We start from the raw sequence: 24,125 nt of genomic DNA on the forward strand, positions 1-24,125 counted from the left end.
TGAGTAATCTTTGACATACACATTCAAGAAAATGGATAAATTATTTTTATAACTGTAATGTAATATGGTTTACAATAGATCTTATTGAAAGATAGCCAAAAAAACCTAAATGGTTTTGTTATATGAAACATGTTCCTTGAATAACACCAAAGAATGATATTTTAGGGAAGGGTTCTAGATTATTAATTATTTATAACATTTCTTATCTTCACCTCAGCCCATTAAGCTCTGCTAAGTGTTTCTGTCCTTGATATAGGATTTGAGGACTTATTTCTTAAAAATATGTTTATGTAAGATATGTGCAATCTCATTGTTAATTATTGTGTTCTACATTACACTTTGACTTAAGAAATATAGCCTTTAAAATATCACTATTTTTAAAATATTTGTATAATTTGCCTGAAAGTGAATTTGTTAAAATTCTTTCTAAGGATAAAAAATGTGCTTTGTGAAGCACATTTAAATTATATCACATATAGTATCTTTGAAATATTTCAGGGTGTTTGGTAAAACTCAAATAAGGCAAGGCTGACTTTCACTGGGATAAGATCAGTTAAAATAGTTTCTGACATTTACTTTCTAATGCATTTTACCAAAAATTTGAATCTAGTACTATCCCATTTATTTCAGGATAAAAATTTAATGTTTTATTACATTTGAATGTGACAAGTTCTGAATTATGTGATGTGACTTAATGTAATTTAGGAAATAGTTCAGTACTTGACATTTTCTTTACAGTCTCTGAAATGACTGGAGTAAGAATTTTCCTAGGGAGAATTATGACATTTTTTCCTTGACACATTTCTGGTGATCTACTGAAACTTTTTTGTAAAAAAATCACCGTACTTATAATATGCTTGTTAGGACATGATATTGTAAAATATTGTTATTCTTCTTTTATGTATTAAGACATAGGCTTTTAATCATAATTTAGAAGATAAACAAAAGTTGGGAAGATACAACACTAAATTACCTCATCTTTCTTGCTAAATAATCACTACGTGAATTACCATTTTGCAGAAATTAATAGATTGTATTGCTTTAGAAAAGATTATTTTAATAGTATCCCTTTAAAGGCAGTGTAGGTATTTCCTGTATATTTCAGTCTATCTTAACGTATTAGGTGGTAACACTAAAGCTTTTTAATCTTTAAAGCAAGGAGTCACTCAACAGTACAGCAAAATTGCTAATAGATCTTGACTCATTAAGTTTCCAAACAACTGATGTTTAACCTTTTGTCAAATTAGTGACACTTCTAAAACTTGAAGGAAAGACCTACACTTTTAAAAAATACGCATACACACACACACACACACACACACACACACACACACCAGCTTTATTAAGATTTCCTCTAAGAGTTGCGAGCTCCTCTGCTAGACAGGTTTTTCCTTTCACTCCTTTCTCTGCCATGGTCTTCTTTAAGCAGTGTCTCTCAAGTAGGGTCTCCAGACAATAACATCAGTATCATTTGAGAACTTGGTAAAATTACAGACTCTCAGGCCCCACCCCAGACTAACTGGTCATAAATTCTGAACATGTCGCCCTGCAGTCTGTGTTTTGTCAGTGCCTTGAGAGGGCCGGCTGCATGCCGAGGTTTCAGAAATGCTGCTCTGTAGACAGTCTCATCAGAAAGGGCAGCGGCAGGTGCTGCCTCTCCTTCATGCCATCCCCACACCACTGTCACCATCTGTGCTGCGACCTCCATTATCCATCTTCCAGTCGTTGGGGGAAAAGAAAAGATTAAATGGTTCGTTTTAAATGGTTGGAGATCTCATCTTTTCTTAAAGGCCCCCCTTTTCAAATTTACCTACCTTTATACAAATAAGTTCTAAGAAAAGTCACATACAAACTATTTTACCCAATGATAATTATTCATATTGAATAATTTGCAGTTGTCCATTAGAATGGAGTGGAAGCTTATGTTTCATGTAACACTGATTTTCTGCCTTTATCATCTCCCTTTTATTTCTGTTAGAAAACCAGAGCTGAAAGGGGTTGCTAACCTGGTAAAGCGTCAGAGCCCATACTGCAGTCCTGATGTTGTGTTTCCTGGCTCACTGTTCTTTCTTTTTCATCTCTCATTGAATGTTTTGTTAATTTGACCAGGCAGCTAAATGGTAGTCTTTATTATGAGAGGCAGTGATCAGCTTTATGAAGAACGAACTCCACATACTCATCTCCAAAGGCCTACCAAATATTAGCATAGAATTCCCCCACCTCCTCATTTCTAGCTTTACTTATAATGAAAAAATAATTAGATGTACTTATGTTAATAAATGGAAATCGGTTCCTGTTGATCTATGTAAGAACAAGGGGCCTTCATATACCCTATCCCTAACTTATAACCTTCATTTGCCATAATAGAATATACTTAGATGAACTTAGATGAAATGTAGAAATTCCTTGAAAGATACAAATTACCAAAGCTCAGTCAAGAAGAAATAGGTAACTTCTGTATCTTTCTATTAAGGAAGTTGAATTTGTTATTAAAAAACCTTTCCACAAAGAGAACACCTAGAATTCACTGGTGAAATCTAACAAAAACATAAGGAAGAAATAATATCAATTCTGTAAACTATTTCAGAAAATAGAAGAGGCAGGAATACTTCCCTGCTTTTTTGTGAGACTAGCATTACCTGATAATAAAACCTAACAAAGACATCATAATAAAAGAAATCTACAGACTGAGTTCCTTCATAAATATAGATACTAAAATTGTCACCAAGATTTTAGCAAATTGAATTCAAAATAACAGATAACCAAGTGGAGTTTATCTTAAATTTGAGTTAATGAAAAATCAATATTATTTACCGTTTTAATAATTAATTTTAGAAATCATTATTAATAGATGCAGAAAAGGCATTTGACAGAATTCAGCATCCAGTCATGACAAAACCTGTCACCAAACTGGAATTTTAGGAGAACCTTCTTAACCAGAGAAAAGGCATCTATGAACAAACTATAGCTAATATAGGAGTAAAAGACTGAATGTTTTTCTCCAAAGATTGGGCATAGGGTACTGAGGTCCTGTCTCACTGCTTTTCAGCATTTCATTGAAGGGGCTGCCTAGTGCACCATGTTAAGAAAAAGAAATAAAAGGCATGCACACTGGAAAGGAGGAAGGACGCCTGTCTGTTTTTGGCAGAGGATATGATCAACTACTCTCAGGATCTTAAGAAATCTAAAAGCTGTCTAAAAGGCTAAGAAGAGAGTTTAAGTAAATACATTAAAAATGTAATGTGTATCCTGGAAAAAAAACTATTGAAAACTGAAATGTAAAAGTATCATTTGTAATTATATCAGGAAGATGACATATCAGGATAAAATTGATAAAAGATTTGTAAAGATTCTATACACACTGAAAACTATAAAACACTGATGACTGAAACTTAAAAAGACCTAAATAAAGGGAAACATACACTGAAAGGGGTGCTGTGCTCACACAGCAGGTTACCCAGTGCTCTTGAGATGTTAGTCTTTTCCAGACTGATCCTGAAATTCCACACAGACACAATAAAAAAAAATTTTTAAATAACCTGTATAGAACTTTTTTTTTTAGTGATGGAGAATTTGATTCAAATAAAATGCAAAAGATCTGGTGTGCTGCTGCTGCTGCTAAGTTGCTTCAGTCGTGTCTGACTCTGTGCGACCCCATAGACAGCAGCCTACCAGGTTCCCCCATCCCTGGGATTCTCCAGGCAAGAATACTGGAGTGTGTTGCCATTTCCTTCTTCAATGCGTGAAAGTGAAGTCACTCAGTCATGTCCGACTCTTTGCAACCCCATGGACTGTAGCCTGCCAGGCTCCTCTGTCCATGGGATTCTCCAGGCACGAATACTGGAGTGGGTTACCATTTCCTTCTCCAGGGGATCTTCCCAACCCAGGGATTGAACCTGGGTCTCCTACATTGGAGGCAGATGCTCTAATCTCTGAGCCACCAGGATTCTTAATGGTATAAAGATAGATGTATAGCTCAGTAAAATGGAATAAGGAGTTCAGAAATAGACTCAGAGATAATCAGTTGATTTCCACCAAATATTCTAGGGCAATTAAATGAAGAAATGAAAATCTCTTAACAAATGGTAGTAGAACAATTAAATAGCCAAAAGCCTAATAATAATAATGCATATACCTGTACCTCCAAACGTATAAAAAAATTATCCCCAAATTGATCACACTGTTAAGAATTAACTGTTAAGAATGAAAAGTAAGCCACAGACTAGGAGAAAAGATTTGCAAGACATACATCCAACCAAAGAACGTGTATTTGTATGGAAATATTAAAAAGAAATCAATTCAAAAATGCAAAGACAAACATCCCAATGTTATAAATGAGAAAAAAGATTTGAATAGACACTTTATCAAGAAAATATACATATATTTACTTACACCAACATGACATTGGCCTAAATGAATTTATCACAGGAAACAATACAGAAAGTATCCATGAAATCATTAAATCTTAACGAATGTAAAAGCATAGAGTTTTTTATTGAACATTATTTTGAAATAAATTCCACAGAAGTAAATATACATTTGATCTGCTTTTATTAGATTTTATTAGATGAAAAAAATTTTAGACTATCACTTTATGTACTGAACATACTTGAAGATAAGCTTAATCATCTTTCCCAAAACTTCATTATAGATAGTTTTAATACTTGCAAGTGTATGTGTATGCCATGCTGGGGATACTGTGAGTCTGTTACATATTGGAATGACAGATATTGAACAACATTTGTTTTAAAATGTATGTACATTTTGAATAGAGTTTATCGTTCTCCACCAATAGCCATTTTCGATCATCAGGTGCCTCAAGGTGCCTTTAAAATTATTTTGGTATGCTAAACAAAACCATCCCCAAGAAAAAGAAATGCAAAAAGACAAAATGGTTATCTGAGGAGGCCTTACAAATAGCTGAGAAAAGAAAAGAAGTGAAAAGCAAAGGAGAAAAGGAGAGAGAGAACCAACTGAATGCAGAGTTCCAGAGAATAGCAAGGAGAGATAAGAAAGCCTCCCTCAGTGAACAATGCACAGAAATAGAGGAAAACAATAGAATGTGAAAAACTAGAGATCTCTTCAAGAAAGTTGGAGATACCAAGGGAACATTTCATGCAAAGATGGGCTCAATAAAGGACAGAAATGGTATGTACCTAACAGAAGAAGAAGAGATTAAGGAGAGGTGGCAAGAATACACAGAAGAACTATACAAAAAACATCTTAATGACCGGGATAACCACGATGGTGTGATCACTCACCTAGAGCCAGACATCCTGGAATGTGAAGTCAAGTAAGCTTTAGGAAGCATCACTACAAACAATGCTAGTGGAGGTAATGGAATTGCAGCTGAGCTATTTCAAAACCTAAAAGATGATGCTGTTAGAAGCACTGCACTCATACGGCAGCAAATTTGGAAAACTCAATAGTGGCCACAGGACTAGAAAAGGTCAGTTTTCATTCCAATCCCAAGAAAGGCAATGCCAAAGAATGTTCAAACTATCATATAATTGTGCTTATTTCACATGCTAGCAAGGTAATACTCAAAATCCTTCAAGCTAGGCTTCAACAGTATGTGAACCAAGATATTCCAGATGTACAAGCTGGATTTAGAAAAGGCAGAGGAGCCAGAGATCAAATTGCCAACATCCATTGGATGGGCTTCCCTCATAGCTCAGTTGGTAAAGAATCCACCTGCAACGCAGGAGACCCCAGTTCAATTCCTGGATCAGGAAGATCTGCTGGAAAAGGGACAGGCTTCCCACTCCAGTATTCTTGGACTTCCCTTGTGGTAAAGAATCTGCCCACAGTACGGGAGACCTGAGTTTGATCCCTGGATTGGGAAGATCCCCTGGAGAAGAGAAAGGTTACCTACTCCAAAATATTTGAATCACAGGCGGCACGAGTGGTAAAGAACCTGCCTGCCGATGCAGGAGACATAAGAGATGCAGGTTTGATTGCTGGGTTGAAAAGATACCCTGGAGAAGGGCCTGGCAACCCACTCCAGTATTCTTGCCTGGAGAATCCCATGGACAGAGGACCCTGACAGGCTATAGTCCATAGGGTTGCAAGGGTCGAACATGACTGAAACAACTTAGCATGTGTGCATGAGTCATACCAGGTCCAATCTTTGGGGATATTTGTTAAACCTAAAATATTTCCCTGGTAGCTTAGTCTGTAAAGAATCTGCCTGCAGTGCAGGAGACCCAGGTTTGATTTCTGGGTTGGGAAGATTCCCTGGAGAAGGAAATGGCAACCCACTCCAGTATTCTTGCTTAGAGAATCCCATGGACAGAGGAACCTGGAAGGCTACAGTCCATGGGGTCACAAGAGTCAGACACGACTTAGCGACTAAGTCATTATTGGATCATAGAAAAAGCGACGGAATTCCAGAAAAGTATCAGCTTCACTGACTATGCTAAAGCTTTTGACTATGTAGATCACAACAAATTGTGCAAAGTTCTTCAAGAGATAGGAATACCATACCACCTTATCTGTCTCCTGAGAAACCTGTATGCAGATCAAGAAGCAACAGTTAGAACAGGACATGGAACAACAAACTGGCTCAAAATTGGGAAAGGAATATGACAAGGCTGTATATTGTCACCCTGCTTATTTAACTTAGCTGCAAAGTACATCATACGAAATGCCATGCTGGATGACTCACAAGCTGGAATCAAGATTGCCAGGGGAAACATCAGTAACCTCAGATATGCAGATGGTACCACTCTAAAGGAAAAAAGTGAGGAGGAACTGAAGAGTCCCTTGATGAGAGTGAAAGAGGAGAGTGAAAAAGCTGTTGTAAAACTCAACACTGAGTAAACGAAGATCATGACGTTCAGTCCCATCACTTCATGGCACATAGAAGGGGAAAAAGTGGAAACAGTGGCGTATTTTATTCTCCTGGGCTCCAGAATCACTGTGGATGGTGACTGCAGCTAAGAAATTAAAAGATGCTTATTCCTTGGAAGAAAAGCCATGGCAAACCTAGACAGCATATTAAAAAGCAAAGACATCATTTTGTCAAGGAAGGTCCATCTAGTCAAAGCTATGGTTTTTCCAGTAGTCATGTATGGATGTGAGAGTTGGACCGTAAAGGAGACTGAACACCAAAGAATTGATGCTTTTGAACTGTGGTGTTGGAGAAGACTCTTGAGAGTCCCTCAGACGGCAAGGAGATCCAACCAGTCAATCCTAAAGTAAATCAACTCTGAATAGTCATTGGAAAGACTGATGCTGAAGCTGAAGCTCCAATACTTTGGCCACCTGATGTGAAGAGCCCACTTATTGGAAAAAACCTTGATGCTGGAGAAGATTGAAGCAGGAGGAGAAGGGAAAGACAGAGATAAGATGGTTCAATGGCATCACTGAATCAGTGGACAGGAGTTTGACTAAATTCCAGGAAAGAGTGAAGGACAAGGAAGACTGGTGTGCTGCAGTTGTGGGGTCACAAAGACTTGAACACGACTTTACAACTGAATGGCAACAGTACTGTCATCACAACAGCTCTGTGTTTGACAAATTACCCACTTTGTTTTATTTCCTTGCTTGTCTTCTTTCTTTCTTTCTTTCTTTCTTTTTGGTAATTCTGCATTTAGTTAAATTTTTGTGCTAATAATGTCAGGATTCAAGCCCTAAAATGAACTCAATTTCAAGTTGTTACTGAATGATATATAAAGAACATTCTGCAAATGTTTATTGACCCTCTACCATGGACTCTCTATACCATGCTGGGCCCTGGAGATAGGAAAAAATGCACAGGGCATGGTTTCTGTATTCAGTGAACTCAGTGTGGGTAACAAATAAATTATCAAGCACACAATACTGCCATAGACTCAGGAAGGAAACTGGTTTCTTCTTTTCCTTTTGCATGTTTTCTAATGAAGTTTTTAAATTGTGCCAGTATACATATATAATTGATCATTTGAACCATTTTAAGTGTACAGTTCAGTAAAGTTAAGTACATTCATGGGGTTGTGCAACCAATCTCCAGAACTCTTTTCCATTTTACAAAATGGAATGGAAACACTATCCACTGAATACCTTCTTGTTCCCCCACCACCCAGCCTCCAGCAGCCGCCATTCTACTTTCTATCCCTATGAAGTTAAGTATTCTAGGTGCTTCATATAAGTGGAATCATAGTTATTTGACTGGTTTGTATCACTAAGCATATTATCCTTAAGGTTCATTCATTTTTAGCATGTATATTTCCTTTCTTTTTAATGCTGAAAATTTTTCCATTGTACATATATGAAAATGGTTCCTAACTTAAGGTGGTTTATACTTTAGGATGGTGCAACAGTGATATATTCAATAGAAACCATACTTTGAATTTTGATCTTTTCCCTGGCTGGCATACATGGTACTTTTCTCTTGAAATGCTGGGCAACGGCAGTGAGCTGCAGCTGTCACTCAGCCACACAGTCATCAGGGTGAGCAACCGATACAGTTCAGTCATTCTGTACCCATACAGCCATTCTGTTTTCACTTTCAATGCAGTACTCCATAAATTACTTGAGATATTATATACTTTATTATAGAACAGGCTTTGTATTAGATGGCTTTGCCCAACTGAAGGCTAACGTATGAGTTCTGAGCACTTTTAAAATAGGTTGGGCTAAAAGCTACGATGTTCAGTAAGTTAGGTCCATTAGATGCATTTTCGACAGGATATTTTCAACTTGGAGTGGGTTTATTTGGACAAGACTCTTTTTGGGTCAAGTTAGTTCTGTGTCAGATTTCGTTTGTCCATTCATTCATCAATGGATTGCTTCTACCTTTCCAAACTTTTTATATAACTTAGTGTAATCTCTTATACATATTTTATAATTTTTAATGAAAGTGTGAAAGTGAAAGTCACTCAGTTATGTATGAACCTTTGTGACCCCATGAATTATACAGTCCATGGAATTCTCCAGGCCAGAATACTGGAGTGGATAGCCTTTCTCCTTTCCAGGGGATCTTCCCACCCCAGGGATCAAACCCAGGTCTTCTGCACTGCAGGTGGATTCTTTTCCAGCTGAGCCACCAGGGAAGCCCAAGAATTCTGGAGTGGGTAGCCTATACCTTCTCCAGGGGATCTTCCCGACCCAGGAATTGAACTGGGGTTTCTGCATTGCAAGCAGATTCTTTACCAACTGAGATATCAGGGAATTTTTAATGGGAAACTGAAATTACATGTCCTGAGAAAACAAATAATATGAGACTTTTAAAAGAAAAGACATAAATAAAAGGATTTTTAAAATAACACATATTTGAAAAGAAAGTAGTTCAACTAATTAAATCTCTTGGATCTGAAAGTTCTTCGTTGGTTCTGGTGATGGTTTATAAATTGTTTCCCGGGTAAGAAAATTGAAATCCTTGGTGCTAAATAAAGGTCTTAGAAAGATTAAATCAGAATGTATTCTCTTTTATCACAAGCTATCTTCTGAGTTGTACTTTCTCTTCTGTATAGAAGGTAAGGGTTCTATCATTAAAGTGCTTTACTCTGAAGCTATATTTATCCTTCTGAAAAATATTCTCTCATGATGTATATGTGTATGAAATGGATTTTAGCTAATTTAATTAATTGTAGAAAGTTGTAAGTTATGAGTAGTTTAGGAGTTCGTGATAAACTGTACATATGGGTTAAGCACTTCATATAAAATTGAAATCACAGTGAATTATATTTTTGTTTTTCCTTTTTTCTTTCTCCTTTTCATTAAAATATGCAAACTGAATTCTTTTCTTTCCACATACTGTGAAATCCCAATGCAACTTCTAGTGCTCAAAATAAATAGCAATTACAAAGCTTGCTCCCTGTTTCAGACCCTGCAATAAGCTTGAATCAAGTGAGAGTCAGTTCATTTCCGTACACTATAAGCCAGTGTTGGCTTAACTTCAGCAGTGTGCGGATGATGGATTACCAGTATCCCACTCAGGTGTGAGGGCCAGCACATCAGTTTAATCTGTAGGGTAGAGTTTGTCAGTAGGAGAGACAGTTACATTATTAAATGAAAAGGTAAAAGAGTTACTAACGGTGGTCCTTTTTTTTTTAAGTTCATATAATATACATATTAAGGTTGCAGAGTGGAAATCAAACATCGAAGATTACATACTGGAATGTTTTCTGGTGCAAGTTACTTAAGCTTTCTCTACCTTAATTTACAGTAGTAAAGAACCCGCCTGCAATGCAGGAGACTTGGGTTTGATCCTTGGGTCAGGAACCCCCTCCTGGAGAAAGAAATGGAAACCTATTCCAGTATTTTTGCTTGGGACATCCCATGGACAGAGGAGCCTGGTGGGCTACAGTCCATGAGATCACAAAAGAGTCAGACACGACTTAGCAATTAAACACCACCACCTTAGTTTCTAAGTGTTCCTAGCAGGAATAATAAAACTGTATCCATCTCAGAGGGTCCATTTGAAGTCTAAAGGGCTAATGTAAGTAAAATGCTGAGAACAGGCCTGCACTCGTAAGTGCTGCAGAAGTGTTTCTGTTGTTATCCTTATTCTCACTGATGCATGTCCCCTTTGATTCATGCCTGTGTTACACTACCTTCCAAATTCACCTCTCTGACTTCAGTTTCCTCACTCTAGTGCCTGTTGTCCCTACTTCTACTAGGATAATCTTTCTAAAATCCAAATATGATTATGTCACTTCCCTAATTAATGTTCAGTTTTATCATCGCTTTCTAGACTAAGCTCCTCAGTATTAGTATTCAAAAGCTTCTGGCCATCAGCCTAGTTCACGCCTGTCTTTTTTATTAATGCCCCTTCCTTTTCCTGCTTTCCATGTCTTTCTCTACTGTATGCTGTGTATCTTTTGAGTCTCACCCAAAGCGTTGTCTCCTCTAGAAAGCCATTCCTGACTTGCCCTTATGCACAGTGTGGATTTGGTGTACCTCACATCCGTGTTTCACAGGCACAGTGCTTATCATTATCAGGGAACTCACTGTATTGTCTGTAGTTGCCTTCTTTCATTATCCATCTCCACCTCTAGCACTAGGATCGTGTTATATCTGTATCCCCAGGACCTAACAAATGATTGACAAATAGCAGCTATTTAACAGATGATTGCTGAGTTATCAATTAATTGATTGATGCTTGAAAGAGTCTGCTCTTATCCTGTTTTGGTTTTATGACATCTTTCATGAAAAACATGGGATAACAAAATTAGAGTTAGACCTTGATTCAAGTTCTCTACCATTTAGATTTATTTAAAAAGTTTAGTTAATTAAAACTACTCTGAGCCTTAGTTTCCCCATTATTAGAACTTTAATTCCCAATGCGTGATTGTCTTATATTGAATCTTCCCAAGGCTAGGAGCAGCCTTTTGCAAAATAAGCGCTCAATTCCATGTACTCCCCCTTCACCAATTTCAGAAATATATTGACCTTCCACCCCTAACTCGTTGGAGCAGTTTTTCAAAGCTACCTGAAATGCTGTCTCCTGGGCTGTAGTTCTCATTTTGCCACAAATAAAGCTTAACACACAACTCTCACGTGGTGTATTCTTTTTCAGTCGACAGATCTCAAATGTTGCCTTTGTACAGTACAGAAATATAAAATACATTGGAGGCAGTATTGATGCTGCAGACAGACTTTAGAGTTAGATTACGTGGGTCCAAATCTTAGACTTGTCATTTACCAGCTCAGTGATTTTGGACAGGCTATTCTCTTTGTTTCTGTATTTTTTCCTCTGTGAAATGGAAATTATAATAGTATCTGCTTCTGAGGATTATTGTGAGGAGTATATGAGATGATGCCCATCCAGCACTTAGCACAGATACTAACACATTAATGGTTGTTTTAAACAGTCCTGTCCAGTTGTCTGCCTTTGTCAAAATTCAGTACAACTTTCAAAACTTAACAGATACTTCCTTGATTAAGTCACTGTTCCACTAAGCTCCAGAAACATGTTATAAAGTCATTTTTAAAACACCATTAGGGAAGATGGCAGAGGAGTAGGATGGGGAGAACACTTTCTCCCCCACAAATTCATCAAAAGAACATTTAAACGCTGAGTAAATTCCACAAAACAACTTCTGAATGCCAGCAGAGGACATCAGGCACCCAGAAAAGCAACCTAAGTCTTCGAAAGGAGAGAGAAGAAATACAGCTCCACTCAACAGGACACCGACACAAGCTTCCCTAACCAGGAAACCTTGACAAGCCACCTGTACAAACCCACACAGAGCAAGGAAATGCCACAATAAATAGAACTCCGCAAACTGCCAGAATACAGAAAGGACACCCCAAACTCAGCAATTTAAACAAGATGAAGAGACAGAGGAATACCCAGCAGATAAAGGAACAGGATAAATACCCACCAAACCAAACAAAAGAGGAAGAGATAGGGAATCTACCTGATAAAGAATTCCGAATACTGATAGTGAAATTGATCCAAAATCTTGAAATCAAAATGGAATCACAGATAAATAGCTTGGAGACAAAAATTGAGAAGATGCAAGAAAGGTTTAACAAGGACCTAGAAGAAATAAAAGAGAGTCAATATAAAATGAATAATGCAATAAATGAAATTAAAAACACTCTGGAGGCAACAAATAGTAGAATAACAGAGGCAGAAGATAGGATTAGTGAATTAGAAGATAGAATGGTAGAAATAAATGAATCAGAGAGGATAAAAGAAAAACGAATTAAAAGAAATGAGGACAATCTCAGAGACCTCCAGGACAATATTAAATGCTATAACATTCGAATCATAGGGGTCCCAGAAGAAGAAGACAAAAAGAAAGACCATGAGAAAATACTTGAGGAGATAATAGTTGAAAACTTCCCTAAAATGGGGAAGGAAATAACTACCCAAGTCCAAGAAACCCAGAGAGTCCCAAACAGGATAAACCCAAGGCAAAACACCCCAAGACACATATTAATCAAATTAACAAAGATCAAACACAAGGAACAAATATTAAAAGCAGCAAGGGAAAAACAACAAATAACACACAAGGAAATTCCCATTAGGATAACAGCTGATCTTTCAATAGAAACTCTTCAAGCCAGGAGGGAATGGCAAGACATACTTAAAGTGATGAAAGAAAATAACCTACAGCCCAGATTATTGTGCCCAGCAAGGATCTCATTCAAATATGAAGGAGAAATCAAAAGCTTCTCAGACAAGCAAAAGCTGAGAGAATTCAGCACCACCAAACCAGCTCTCAAACAAATACTAAAAGATATTCTCTAGACAGGAAACACAAAAACAGTGTATAAACTCGAACCCAAAACAATAAAGTAAATGGCAACGGGATCATACTTATCAGTAATTACCTTAAACGTAAATGGGTTGAACGCCCCAACCAAAAGAGAAAGACTGGCTGAATGGATACAAAAACAAGACCCCTACATATGTTGTCTATAAGAGACCCACCTCAAAACAGGGGACACATACAGACTGAAAGTGAAGGGCTGGAAAAAGATTTTCCATGCAAATAGGGACCAAAAGAAAGCAGGAGTAGCAATACTTATATCAGATAAAATAGACTTTAAAACAAAGGCTGTGAAAAGAGACAAAGAAGGTCACTACATAATGATCAAAGGATCAATCCAAGAAGAAGATATAACAATTATATATACACCCAACACAGGAGCGCCGCAATATGTAAGACAAATGCTAACAAGTATGAAAGGAGAAATTAACAATAACACAATAATAGTGGGAGACTTTAATACCCCACTCACACCTATGGATAGATCAACTAAACAGAAAATTAACAAGGAAACACAAACGTTAAAGGATACAACAGACCAGTTAGACCTAATTGATATCTATAGGATATTTCATCCCAAAACAATGAATGTCACCTTTTTCTCAAGCGCACATGGAACCTTCTCCAGGATAGATCACATCCTGGGCCATAAAGCTAGCCTTGGTAAATTCAAAAAAATAGAAATCATTCCAAGCATCTTTTCTGACCACAGTGCAGTAAGATTAGATCTCAATTACAGGAGAAAAACTATTAAAAATTCCAGCATATGGAGGACGAACAACACCCTGCTGAATAACCAGATAGAAATAACAGAAGAAATAACAGAAGAAATCAAAAAAGAAATCAAAATTTGCATAGAAACTAATGAAAATGAAAACACAACAACTCAAAACCTGTGGGACACTTTAAAAGCAGTCCTAAGGGTAAAGTTCATAGCAATACAGGCATACCTAAAGAAACAAGAAAAAAGTCAAATAAATAACCTAACCCTACACCTAAAGCAACTAGAAAAGGAAGAAATGAAGAACCCCAGGGTTAGTAGAAGGAAAGAAATCTTAAAAATTAGGGCAGAAATAAATGCAAAAGAAACAAAAGAGACCATAGCAAAAATCAACAAAGCCAAAAGCTGATTCTTTGAAAAGATAAATAAAATTGACAAACCATTAGCCAGACTCATCAAGAAACAAAGGGAGAAAAATCAAATCAATAAAATTAGAAATGAAAATGGAGAGATCACAACAGACAACACAGAAATACAAAGGATCATAAAAGACTACTATCAACAATTATATGCCAATAAAATGGACAACGTGGAAGAAATGGACAAATTCTTAGAAAAGTACAACTTTCCAAAACTGGACCAGGAAGAAATAGAAAATCTTAACAGACCCATCACAAGCACGGAAATTGAAACTGTAATCAAAAATCTTCCAGCAAACAAAAGCCCAGGTCCAGACGGCTTCACAGCTGAATTCTACCAAAAATTTAGAGAAGAGCTAACACCTATCCTGCTCAAACTCTTCCAGAAAATTGCAGAGGAAGGTAAACTTCCAAACTCATTCTATGAGGCCACCATCACCCTAATACCAAAACCTGACAAAGATCCCACAAAAAAATAAAACTACAGGCCAATATCACTGATGAACATAGATGCAAAAATCCTTAACAAAATTCTAGCAATCAGAATCCAACAACACATTAAAAAGATCATACACCATGACCAAGTGGGCTTTATCCCAGGGATGCAAGGATTCTTCAATATCCGCAAATCAATCAGTGTTATACACCACATTAACAAATTGAAAAACAAAAACCATATGATTATCTCAATAGATGCAGAGAAAGCCTTTGACAAAATTCAACATCAATTTATGATAAGAACTCTCCAGAAAGCAGGAATAGAAGGAACATACCTCAACATAATAAAAGCTATATATGACAAACCCACAGCAAACATTATCCTCAATGGTGAAAAATTGAAAGCATTTCCTCTAAAGTCAGGAACAAGACAAGGGTGCCCACTTTCACCATTACTATTCAACATAGTTTTGGAAGTTTTGGCCACAGCAATCAGAGCAGAAAAAGAAATAAAAGGAATCCAAATTGGAAAAGAAGAAGTAAAACTCTCACTGTTTGCAGATGACATGATCCTCTACATAGAAAACCCTAAAGACTCCACAAGAAAATTACTAGAACTAATCAATGACTATAGTAAAGTTGCAGGATATAAAATCAACACACAGAAATCCCTTGCATTCCTATACACTAATAATGAGAAAACAAAGAAATTAAGGAAACAATTCCATTCACCATTGCAATGGAAAGAATAAAATACTTAGGAATATATCTACCTAAAGAAACTAAAGACCTATATATATAAAACTATAAAACACTGGTGAAAGAAATCAAAGAGGACACTAATAGATGGAGAAATATACCATGTTCATGGATTGGAAGAATCAATATAGTGAAAATGAGTATACTACCCAAAGCAATTTATAGATTCAATGCAATCCCTATCAAGCTACCAACGGTATTCTTCACAGAGCTAGAACAAATAATTTCACAATTTGTATGGAAATACAAAAACCTCGAATAGCCAAAGCTATCTTGAGAAAGAAGAATGGAACTGGAGGAATCAACCTGCCTGACTTCAAGGCTCTATTACAAAGCCACAGTTATCAAGACAGTATGGTACTGGCACAAAGACAGAAATATTGATCAATGGAACAAAATAGAAAGCCCAGAGATAAATCCACACACATATGGACACCTTTGACAAAGGAGGCAAGAATATACAATGGATTAAAGACAATCTCTTTAACAAGTGGTGCTGGGAAAACTGGTCAACCACTTGTAAAAGAATGAAACTAGAACACTTTCTAACACCATACACAAAAAAATAAACTCAAAATGGATTAAAGATCTCAATGTAAGACCAGAAACTATAAAACTCCTAGAGGAGAACATAGGCAAAACACTCTCTGACATACATCACAGCAGGATCCTCTATGACCCACCTCCCAGAATATTGGAAATAAAAGCAAAAATAAACAAATGGGACCTAATTAAACTTAAAAGCTTCTGCACATCAAAGGAAACTATTAGCAAGGTGAAAAGGCAGCCTTCAGAATGGGAGAAAATAATAGCAAATGAAGCAACGGACAAACAACTAATCTCAAAAATATACAAGCAACTCCTACAGCTCAACTCCAGAAAAATAAATGACCCAATCAAAAAATGGGCCAAAGAACTAAATAGACATTTCTCCAAAGAAGACATACAGATGGCTAACAAACACATGAAAAGATGCTCAACATCACTCATTATCAGAGAAATGCAAATCAAAACCACTATGAGGTACCATTTCACGCCAGTCAGAATGGCTGCAATCCAAAAGTCTACAAGCAATAAATCTTGGAGAGGGTGTGGAGCAAAGGGAACCGTCTTACACTGTTGGTGGGAATGCAAACTAGTACAGCCACTATGGAGAACAGTGTGGAGATTCCTTAAAAAACTGGAAATAGAACTGCCTTATGATCCAGCAATCCCACTGCTGGGCATACACACTGAGGAAACCAGAAGGGAAAGAGACACGTGTACCCCAATGTTCATCGCAGCACTGTTTATAATAGCCAGGACATGGAAGCAACCTAGATGCCCATCAGCAGATGAATGGATAAGAAAGCAGTGGTACATATACACAATGGAGTATTACTCAGCCATTGAAAAGAATACATTTGAATCAGTTCTAATGAGATGGATGAAACTGGAACCCATTATATAGAGTGAAGTAAGCCAGAAAGAAAAACACCAATACAGTATACTAACGCATATATATGGAATTTAGAAAGATGGTAACAATAACCCTATGTACGAGACAGCAAAAGAGACACTGATGTATAGAACAGTCTTTTGGACTCTATGGGAGAGGGAGAGGGTGTGGAGATTTGGGAGAATAGCATTGAAACATGTATAAAAAATAAAAAAATAAAACACCATTAGGGACTTTAGCCATCTATCTCTTTTATTGGTTGCTAATGCTCTTTAGGATAAAGAATATACTTTATTCTTTTTTTATTCCCTCTAATCTTCTATCATATCACTATCATTTCATATTTCTTCCATCATACCACATGTTTTTCAGTGCTAAGTCATGTCTGACTCTTTAGGACCCTGTGGACTAAAGCATACCAGGCTTCCCTGTCCTTCACTGTCTCCTGGAGTGTGCTCACACTCATTTTCATTGAGTCAGTGATATTATCCAGTCTCATCCTCTGTCATCCCCTTCTTCTCCTGCCTTCAATCTTTCCCAGCAACAGGGTCTTTTCCAATGTCAGCTTTTCACATCAGGTGGTCAAATTATTGGAGCTTCAGCCTCAGTCCTTTCAATGAATATTCAGGATTTCATTGAGGATTGACTGATTTGATCTCCTCGCTGACCAAAGGAATCTCAAAGAATCTCATATCACAGATACTGTTATAATTCTCTACATAGGGTTTAACACTATGTCATCTTTTTCTTATAATACAGTTTTGCTTTTATCCCCCAGTAAAATGTAGGTTCCATAAAAGCAAGCACCTTATAATGCCTGCACCTTATAAGCTCTTAGTAAATGCTGAATGAATGGACAATGAGGATTTAAATATTTATGGAATGAATGTATTACATCAGACACTAATATATGATAGCTCTGTTATTATCTATTGCTGCATAATAAATTGCCCTAGAACTTAGTGACATAAACAGCAAAACTTTATCACATCAGTTTCTGTGAGTCAGGAATCCAGGTATAACATAGCTGGGCATGTTGTTTTAGGGTCGCTCACAAGCCTTCAGTCAGGTGTCACCAGGGCTGCAATTGCTGGAGCCTCTCGGAGCACATGTGGGAGGGCTATTGGCAGCCCTCAGGCCCTCACTGATTGTTGACTGGACAAACCAGTTCATTGCTACATGAGCGTTCCATAACGCAGCTCACAGCATACAACTTTTCCACTTCAAGTGAACAAGGAAGAGATGCAGAGAAAGTGAGCTAGACAGATGTCACAGTATTTGTAACCTACCCTCAGAAGTGGCTTCTCATCACTTTTCCATATTCTTTCATTAGAAGCAAGTCCCCAGAAGCAGTTCATACTCAAAGTGAGGGAATTTCACAAGGATGGACATGAATACCAAGTGGCAGGGATCATTTGGACCAATCGCACACCACAGTAACTTTTTGTCTCTAATAAACTCCAAAGGAGCTATCTTTCTATAACAGGAGAAGCATAAAACTGAGACTGTGAAAGCCTGATCTATCAGCTATCTATTGCTGTGTAATAAACTACCCTGAAGCTTAATGGCTAAAAACAAGAGCAGCCATTTATTTGGCTCATGCGTGTGCATTTTGGGCACAATCTGGTGCAGTAGATTAGTCTTTTCTCCATGTGACACCAGCTGAAAAAGCTCATCTTAGAGCTGCAGGATCTACTTAGCAGGCGCTCAGTCACAGCACTGGCTAGTTGGTGCCGATTATTGGCTGGTACTCATCGGGACTGATGACTAGAGGCCTTGGTTGCTCTCTAGATGTCTCCACTTGGGCCTCTCTGTATGTACTGCTTGGCTACCTCACAACATGATATATTGGTTCTAGCAGTGTATACCCCAGGAAAGAGGACATGAAAGATGTGAAGTTGTTAAGGCCTAGATCTGACAACTTACACAGTGCCACTCCCCCTCATTGTATTGGTTAGGGTGTCAAGGGCAAGAGGACACAGACCTCACCTCTCAATGGGAAGAGTGCCAGGTTATTTGGGGGCCATACTTTGAAGCTGCTGCAGTCTGCCCTCTGGGCACAAATTGTTTGCCTTTCTCCCCCGTGTAAAATGCAGTCATCTCCTTTTAAGTTTCCCTAAATGTCTCATTCCATTCCAGCCTCAGGCTCAGGCCAGATGTCATCTAGATCAGGTGGAAGGATGGATGAGGCTTCTTAGGTCTGTTTCCTCAAAAGCTCTTTCTCAAGTATGGTTCTCACCTGAGGACCTGTGGACTGCACAGATAAGTTATCTATCCCCTACAAATCCAATACAAAATGTTAAGATGCTGCTACTGCTAAGTTGCTTCAATCGTGTCTGACTCTGTGCAACCCCATAGACGGCAGCCCACCAGGTTCCCCCATCCCTGGGATTCTCCAGGCAAGAACACTGGAGTGGGTTGCCATTTCCTTCTCCAACGCATGAAAGTGAAGAGTGAAAGTGAAGTCGCTCAGTCGTGTCCAACTCTTAGCGACCCCATGGACTGCAGCCTTCCAGGCTCCTCTGTCCTGGAAGGATTTTCCAGACAAGAGTACTGAAGTGGTAGGACAGGTAACTGCAATAGTCATTCTCACTTAAAAAGTGAGGAAATAGGAGGCTCATGTGTCCTTAGCAATTCAGAAATCCAAGCAAGCTTATGTCTTCAGTTGTTTTGTTAGGATTCCATGTTGCTCACTGGGTATGACTGTCCACAGCTCTTGGCTTTGAGCTGCTGATCCTTGCCTCTTAATTATGCATACGTTTTGGTAAGATGGAGCCATGTTTGCGGCTGAGTGGTTTTCTCAGCCTGCTTCTTGCCTATAGCGATTCTGGGGTTCTAAATTCTCTTTTAATTGCTCTCTCTTTTCGCCATTAATCCCAAACAGATGAAGCTTAGAACAGTTTTCTTAAAATCTTAAAGAGTTTGACTTTCACTTGAGATTCACAACATTAGACAAAAGCCGTGACCATAAATCTCATCATGACAAGTCTTTCTTTCTACCTTAGGCTTCTTGTGCATTGGCTGTGGCACAACACCCTTATGATTTGCTGAAGCTTTTTTGCTTAAGAGTGTCCAGGGCATGACCTTTAGGTGCTGAGAGTACTTCTGTCTGTCTGGGATTGTTTCCTCCTTTTAAATTCTCAAAGTCCCTTCAGATCAGATCAGATCAGTCACTCAGTCGTGTCCAACTCTTTGCGACCCCATGAATCACAGCATGCCAGGCCTCCCTGTCCATCACCAACTCCCGGAGTTCACTCAGACTCACGTCCATGAGTCAGTGATGCCATCGAGCCATCTCACCCTCTGTCGTCCCCTTCTCTTCCTGCCCCCAATCCCTCCCAGCATCAGAGTCTTTTCCAGTGAGCCAACTCTTCGCATGAGGTGGCCAAAGTACTGGAGTTTCAGCTTTAGCATCATTCCTTCCAAAGAAAACCCAGGGCTGATCTTCAGAATGGACTGGTTGGATCTCGTTGCAGTCTAAGGGACTCTCAAGAGTATTCTCCAACACCACGGTTCAAAAGCATCAATTCTTTGGCGCTCAGCCTTCTTCACAGTCCAACTCTCACATCCATACATGACCACAGGAAAAACCATAGCCTTGACTAGACAGACCTTTGTTGTTTGTCTAGTAATGTCTCTGCTTTTGAATATGCTATCTAGGTTGGTCATAACTTTCCTTCCAAGGAGTAAGCGTCTTTTAATTTCATGGCTGCAGTCATCATCTGTAGTGATTTTGGAGCCCAGAAAAATAAAGTCTGACACTGTTTCCACTGTTTCCCCATCTATTTCCCATGAAGTAGTGGGACCGGATGCCATGATCTTCGTTTTCTGAATGTTGAGCTTTAAGCCAACTTTTTCACTCTCCACTTTCACTTTCATCAAGAGGCTTTTGAGTTCCTCTTCACTTTCTGCCATAAGGGTGGTGTCATCTGCATATCTGAGGTTATTGATATTCCTCCCGGCAATCTTGATTCCAGCTTGTGTTTCTTCCAGTCCAGCGTTTCTCACGGTGTACTCTGCATATAAGTTAAATAAACAGGGTGACAATATACAGCCTTGACGAACTCCTTTTCCTATTTGTAACCAGTCCCTTATGCCTCCACTATTCTCTTAGAAGTTCTTTAGGTTTCCACTTATATTCTTCTGAAGGTCCTTCCAGCTTCAGCCGACCACCTAGTCTCAAATCCAAAGCCATGTGTTTTAGGTTTTTGTTAAGGTAGGATCCTACTTCTGGAGACCAAAGAACTTTAGCAGTTAAGTCTTACTGTACAACAGATTTCACCAAAAGTTAGTAGATTAAAACATCATAATTTTCAAAAAATCATTTAAGCTTCCATATCTGAAATTTGGGTACACCTTGTTAGAGAAAGCTTGTGTCTTCCACTCCGCTCACTCATGGACTGGCAAATCAGTGCTGCCCGAGAACTGGGAAGCTCAGTTCATCTCCACATGGAACTCTCCACAAGTTGGGCTTCACAGTATGCTGGACAGATTCCAGGGTCAAGAATCTCAAAAGACAGGTAATAATAAGAAACTAATTCCTTAAGACCTGGACCTGGTAACTGGCACCCCATCACTTCTGTTACATTCACAGGACTCTTATTTCAGGAGAGCAGACTTCGTCTTCACAGGCAGTGTCAGAGGTTCTGGGGTCATGTCTTAAAATTACCACATCTATATGCAGTCCTGTAAATGTAGCAGAAGTGATGGCAGAAATCAACATTGTTAAACAGTTATCCTCTGATTAGAAATAAATTTTAAAAAATTTAAACATAAATAAAACACCACACTTGTTTCAGTTCACAGCACTTAGCTACATATTCCTAAGAAAGATTACTTCACTCATTGAGAGTATTGAACTAGATGTTTTCTAAGATCCTTTCCACTGTAAGATTTGTTATCTTATAATTTCTATTTTCCATACATTGTTGATATACTCTAGTGTGGGTTAGTTGTTCAGCTATGTAATCAGACAGTGTTTGGGGTTAAGAAATTGATGGCTTCTCCTTATTATTTCCACTTCAGAAAAGTAAATATTAAGTTTGAATGACATTTGCATAATATTTGGATAATATATAAAACTCTAATGGGGCTTCTCTGTTGGCTCAGACTATGGTAAGGAGTCCACCTGCAATGCAGGAAACCTGGGTTTGATCTCTGGGTTGGGAAGATCTCCTGGAGAAGGAAATGGCAACCCACTCCAGTATTCTTGCCTGGAGAATCCCATGGACAGAGGAACCTGGTTGGTTCCAAAGAGTTGGCCATGACTGAGCGACTAACATAAGCTTTCACAAAGAAGGTGTATTGTAATGAATGTATTAATGGAGAATGCCAGTTAAAAGAAGATCAGATATTTAAAAGATAACTTTTTAGAAAGCTTTTAATTATAATATTTATTTTCTTTTTATTCTCTTTTTATAATATATCTTGGTGTGCTTTGGGAGATAAAATTTCCATTACAATGCTTTTGTTATAATTTAAATTCTGTAGGGACACAAGACTGGTTATTTTTTGCCTTTTATCACTTATAAAATGAACTTGTCAAATTTAGTTTCATTTTATTATGCATTAACTATTATTTCAAGAAAACATGATTTGCTACTTTCAATATACTCATTGAAGTTCATTTGTTTATTCTTTTAAGAATTTTTACTTCAGAATATTTCCTTTTTGGAAAACAGATTAATTTGTTCTGACTTTCTATATCATTCAGTTTTAATGATATAAGATCAAAGAAACAGACATATCTTAATTAAATTAATTCATGATACACATAATATGAATTATGCCAAAATATTTTCCCCATCACACAAATGTTGAAAGGTCTTCTATATGTAATATTATAATGTATAAACTTAATTTTTATCCTTTCAAAATTGCAGTGTCCTCTCACATGGCAAAGCAAATGGGAAGGTCCTGAAGACCCATTACAGTACCTTAGAGGTCTTGTAGCTCGTGCCCTTGCAATACAGGTAAGATGAAATTATTTAGTAATTGTATGATATGACTATATGGCAGTTACATTATAAACTTTCATATTGTTAACCATTCTGCTAGCAACTAGTGAGAGTATTATGATTTTGTACACAAAACACCATATATTCCTTTCTTGTTCTGTCATCTGTGATTTTATATAGCACTCAAAAAACAAAAACAAAAAATTGTTCTCTCTGTGTAGTGTGGGTTTTCATAATCTGTGAGAATTTAGAGAAAAAGCCTACAATTTTAATTTAGATGGAACATAGAGATGTCAACTGAAACTCACTCATGACTGTGACTAATTGCTTTCGGGTGTATCCCCCTTATAGGGAGCTGCTTTTTCTGTTTGTTTGTTTCCCAAATTGATCAGATGTTTTCAGAGTGACCCAGTCAGATAACTGAAGGAAAATTGAACAGAATAAGGGATGAGATAGAAGGATAAAGACAGGGTGATTTTTTTTTTTAAGTAATAACAAATAGTCAGTTGGTACATGCAATGTACCCCTTTTCCTGTGTGGTTTTTGCACTGTCTTACTGCCTTCTTCTCTGCTTGTTACACTGCTTCAAAAATAATCTTCTTTGTCACATCGACTTATTACAACTTATTATGAGAAACTTGATCAGTGTTCTTCTAGATACAGTAGTCTTCATTCCATTTTTTTCAGTAGTGCACACACCTGTCCACATCTTGAACTTTTCCCTTAGCAGAACACCCTGCTTTTCACTTTACAGAGAAAATTCAAGCTATGGAATATGCTGCTGCTGCTGCTAAGTTGCTTCAGTCATGTCCAACTCTGTGCGACCCCATAGACAGCAGCCCACCAGGCTCCCCCGTCCCTGGGATTCTCCAGGCAAGAATACTGGAGTGGGTTGCCATTTCCTTCTCCAAAGGCCTACCCTGACCCACTACAAATTTGTCTAAACTCACACCCGTCATCTTTGTTCTAATGTAAAAGTAGTTGACCTTCTGCTCTTGAAGCTCATCCCTAGAGGTTTCTACTTGATTTCATCTGCTCTCATGTCTTTAGACACTTTCTCCAGGGGGGCCTTGCCTTGTTCTTTATTTTCATCTCTTCTTACTCTGTCCTGCCAGTCTGCAAATGGTACTCCTTTGGAGGGGTCAGGGCTCATCTGAATGTTTGTTTGGCTTCTAGTGTAATCCA

The 24,125-nt window shown here is 37.9% G+C and overlaps 1 protein-coding gene across 2 annotated transcripts in view; it reads left to right on the plus strand.

Moving 5' to 3' along the window:
• Positions 1 to 24,125, plus strand: part of DYNC2H1 (dynein cytoplasmic 2 heavy chain 1) — a 395,644-nt gene that overhangs the window by 299,458 nt on the left and 72,061 nt on the right. For both annotated transcript variants that reach the window (XM_070384345.1, XM_005887860.3), the window contains exon 85: positions 22,866 to 22,955. In XM_070384345.1, coding sequence (XP_070240446.1) covers positions 22,866 to 22,955 — 90 coding nt within the window. The remainder of the gene's footprint in view (positions 1 to 22,865; positions 22,956 to 24,125) is intronic.

Source organism: Bos mutus, chromosome 15 (assembly GCF_027580195.1).
Source record: "Bos mutus isolate GX-2022 chromosome 15, NWIPB_WYAK_1.1, whole genome shotgun sequence".
Taxonomy (NCBI): Eukaryota; Metazoa; Chordata; class Mammalia; order Artiodactyla; family Bovidae; genus Bos; species Bos mutus.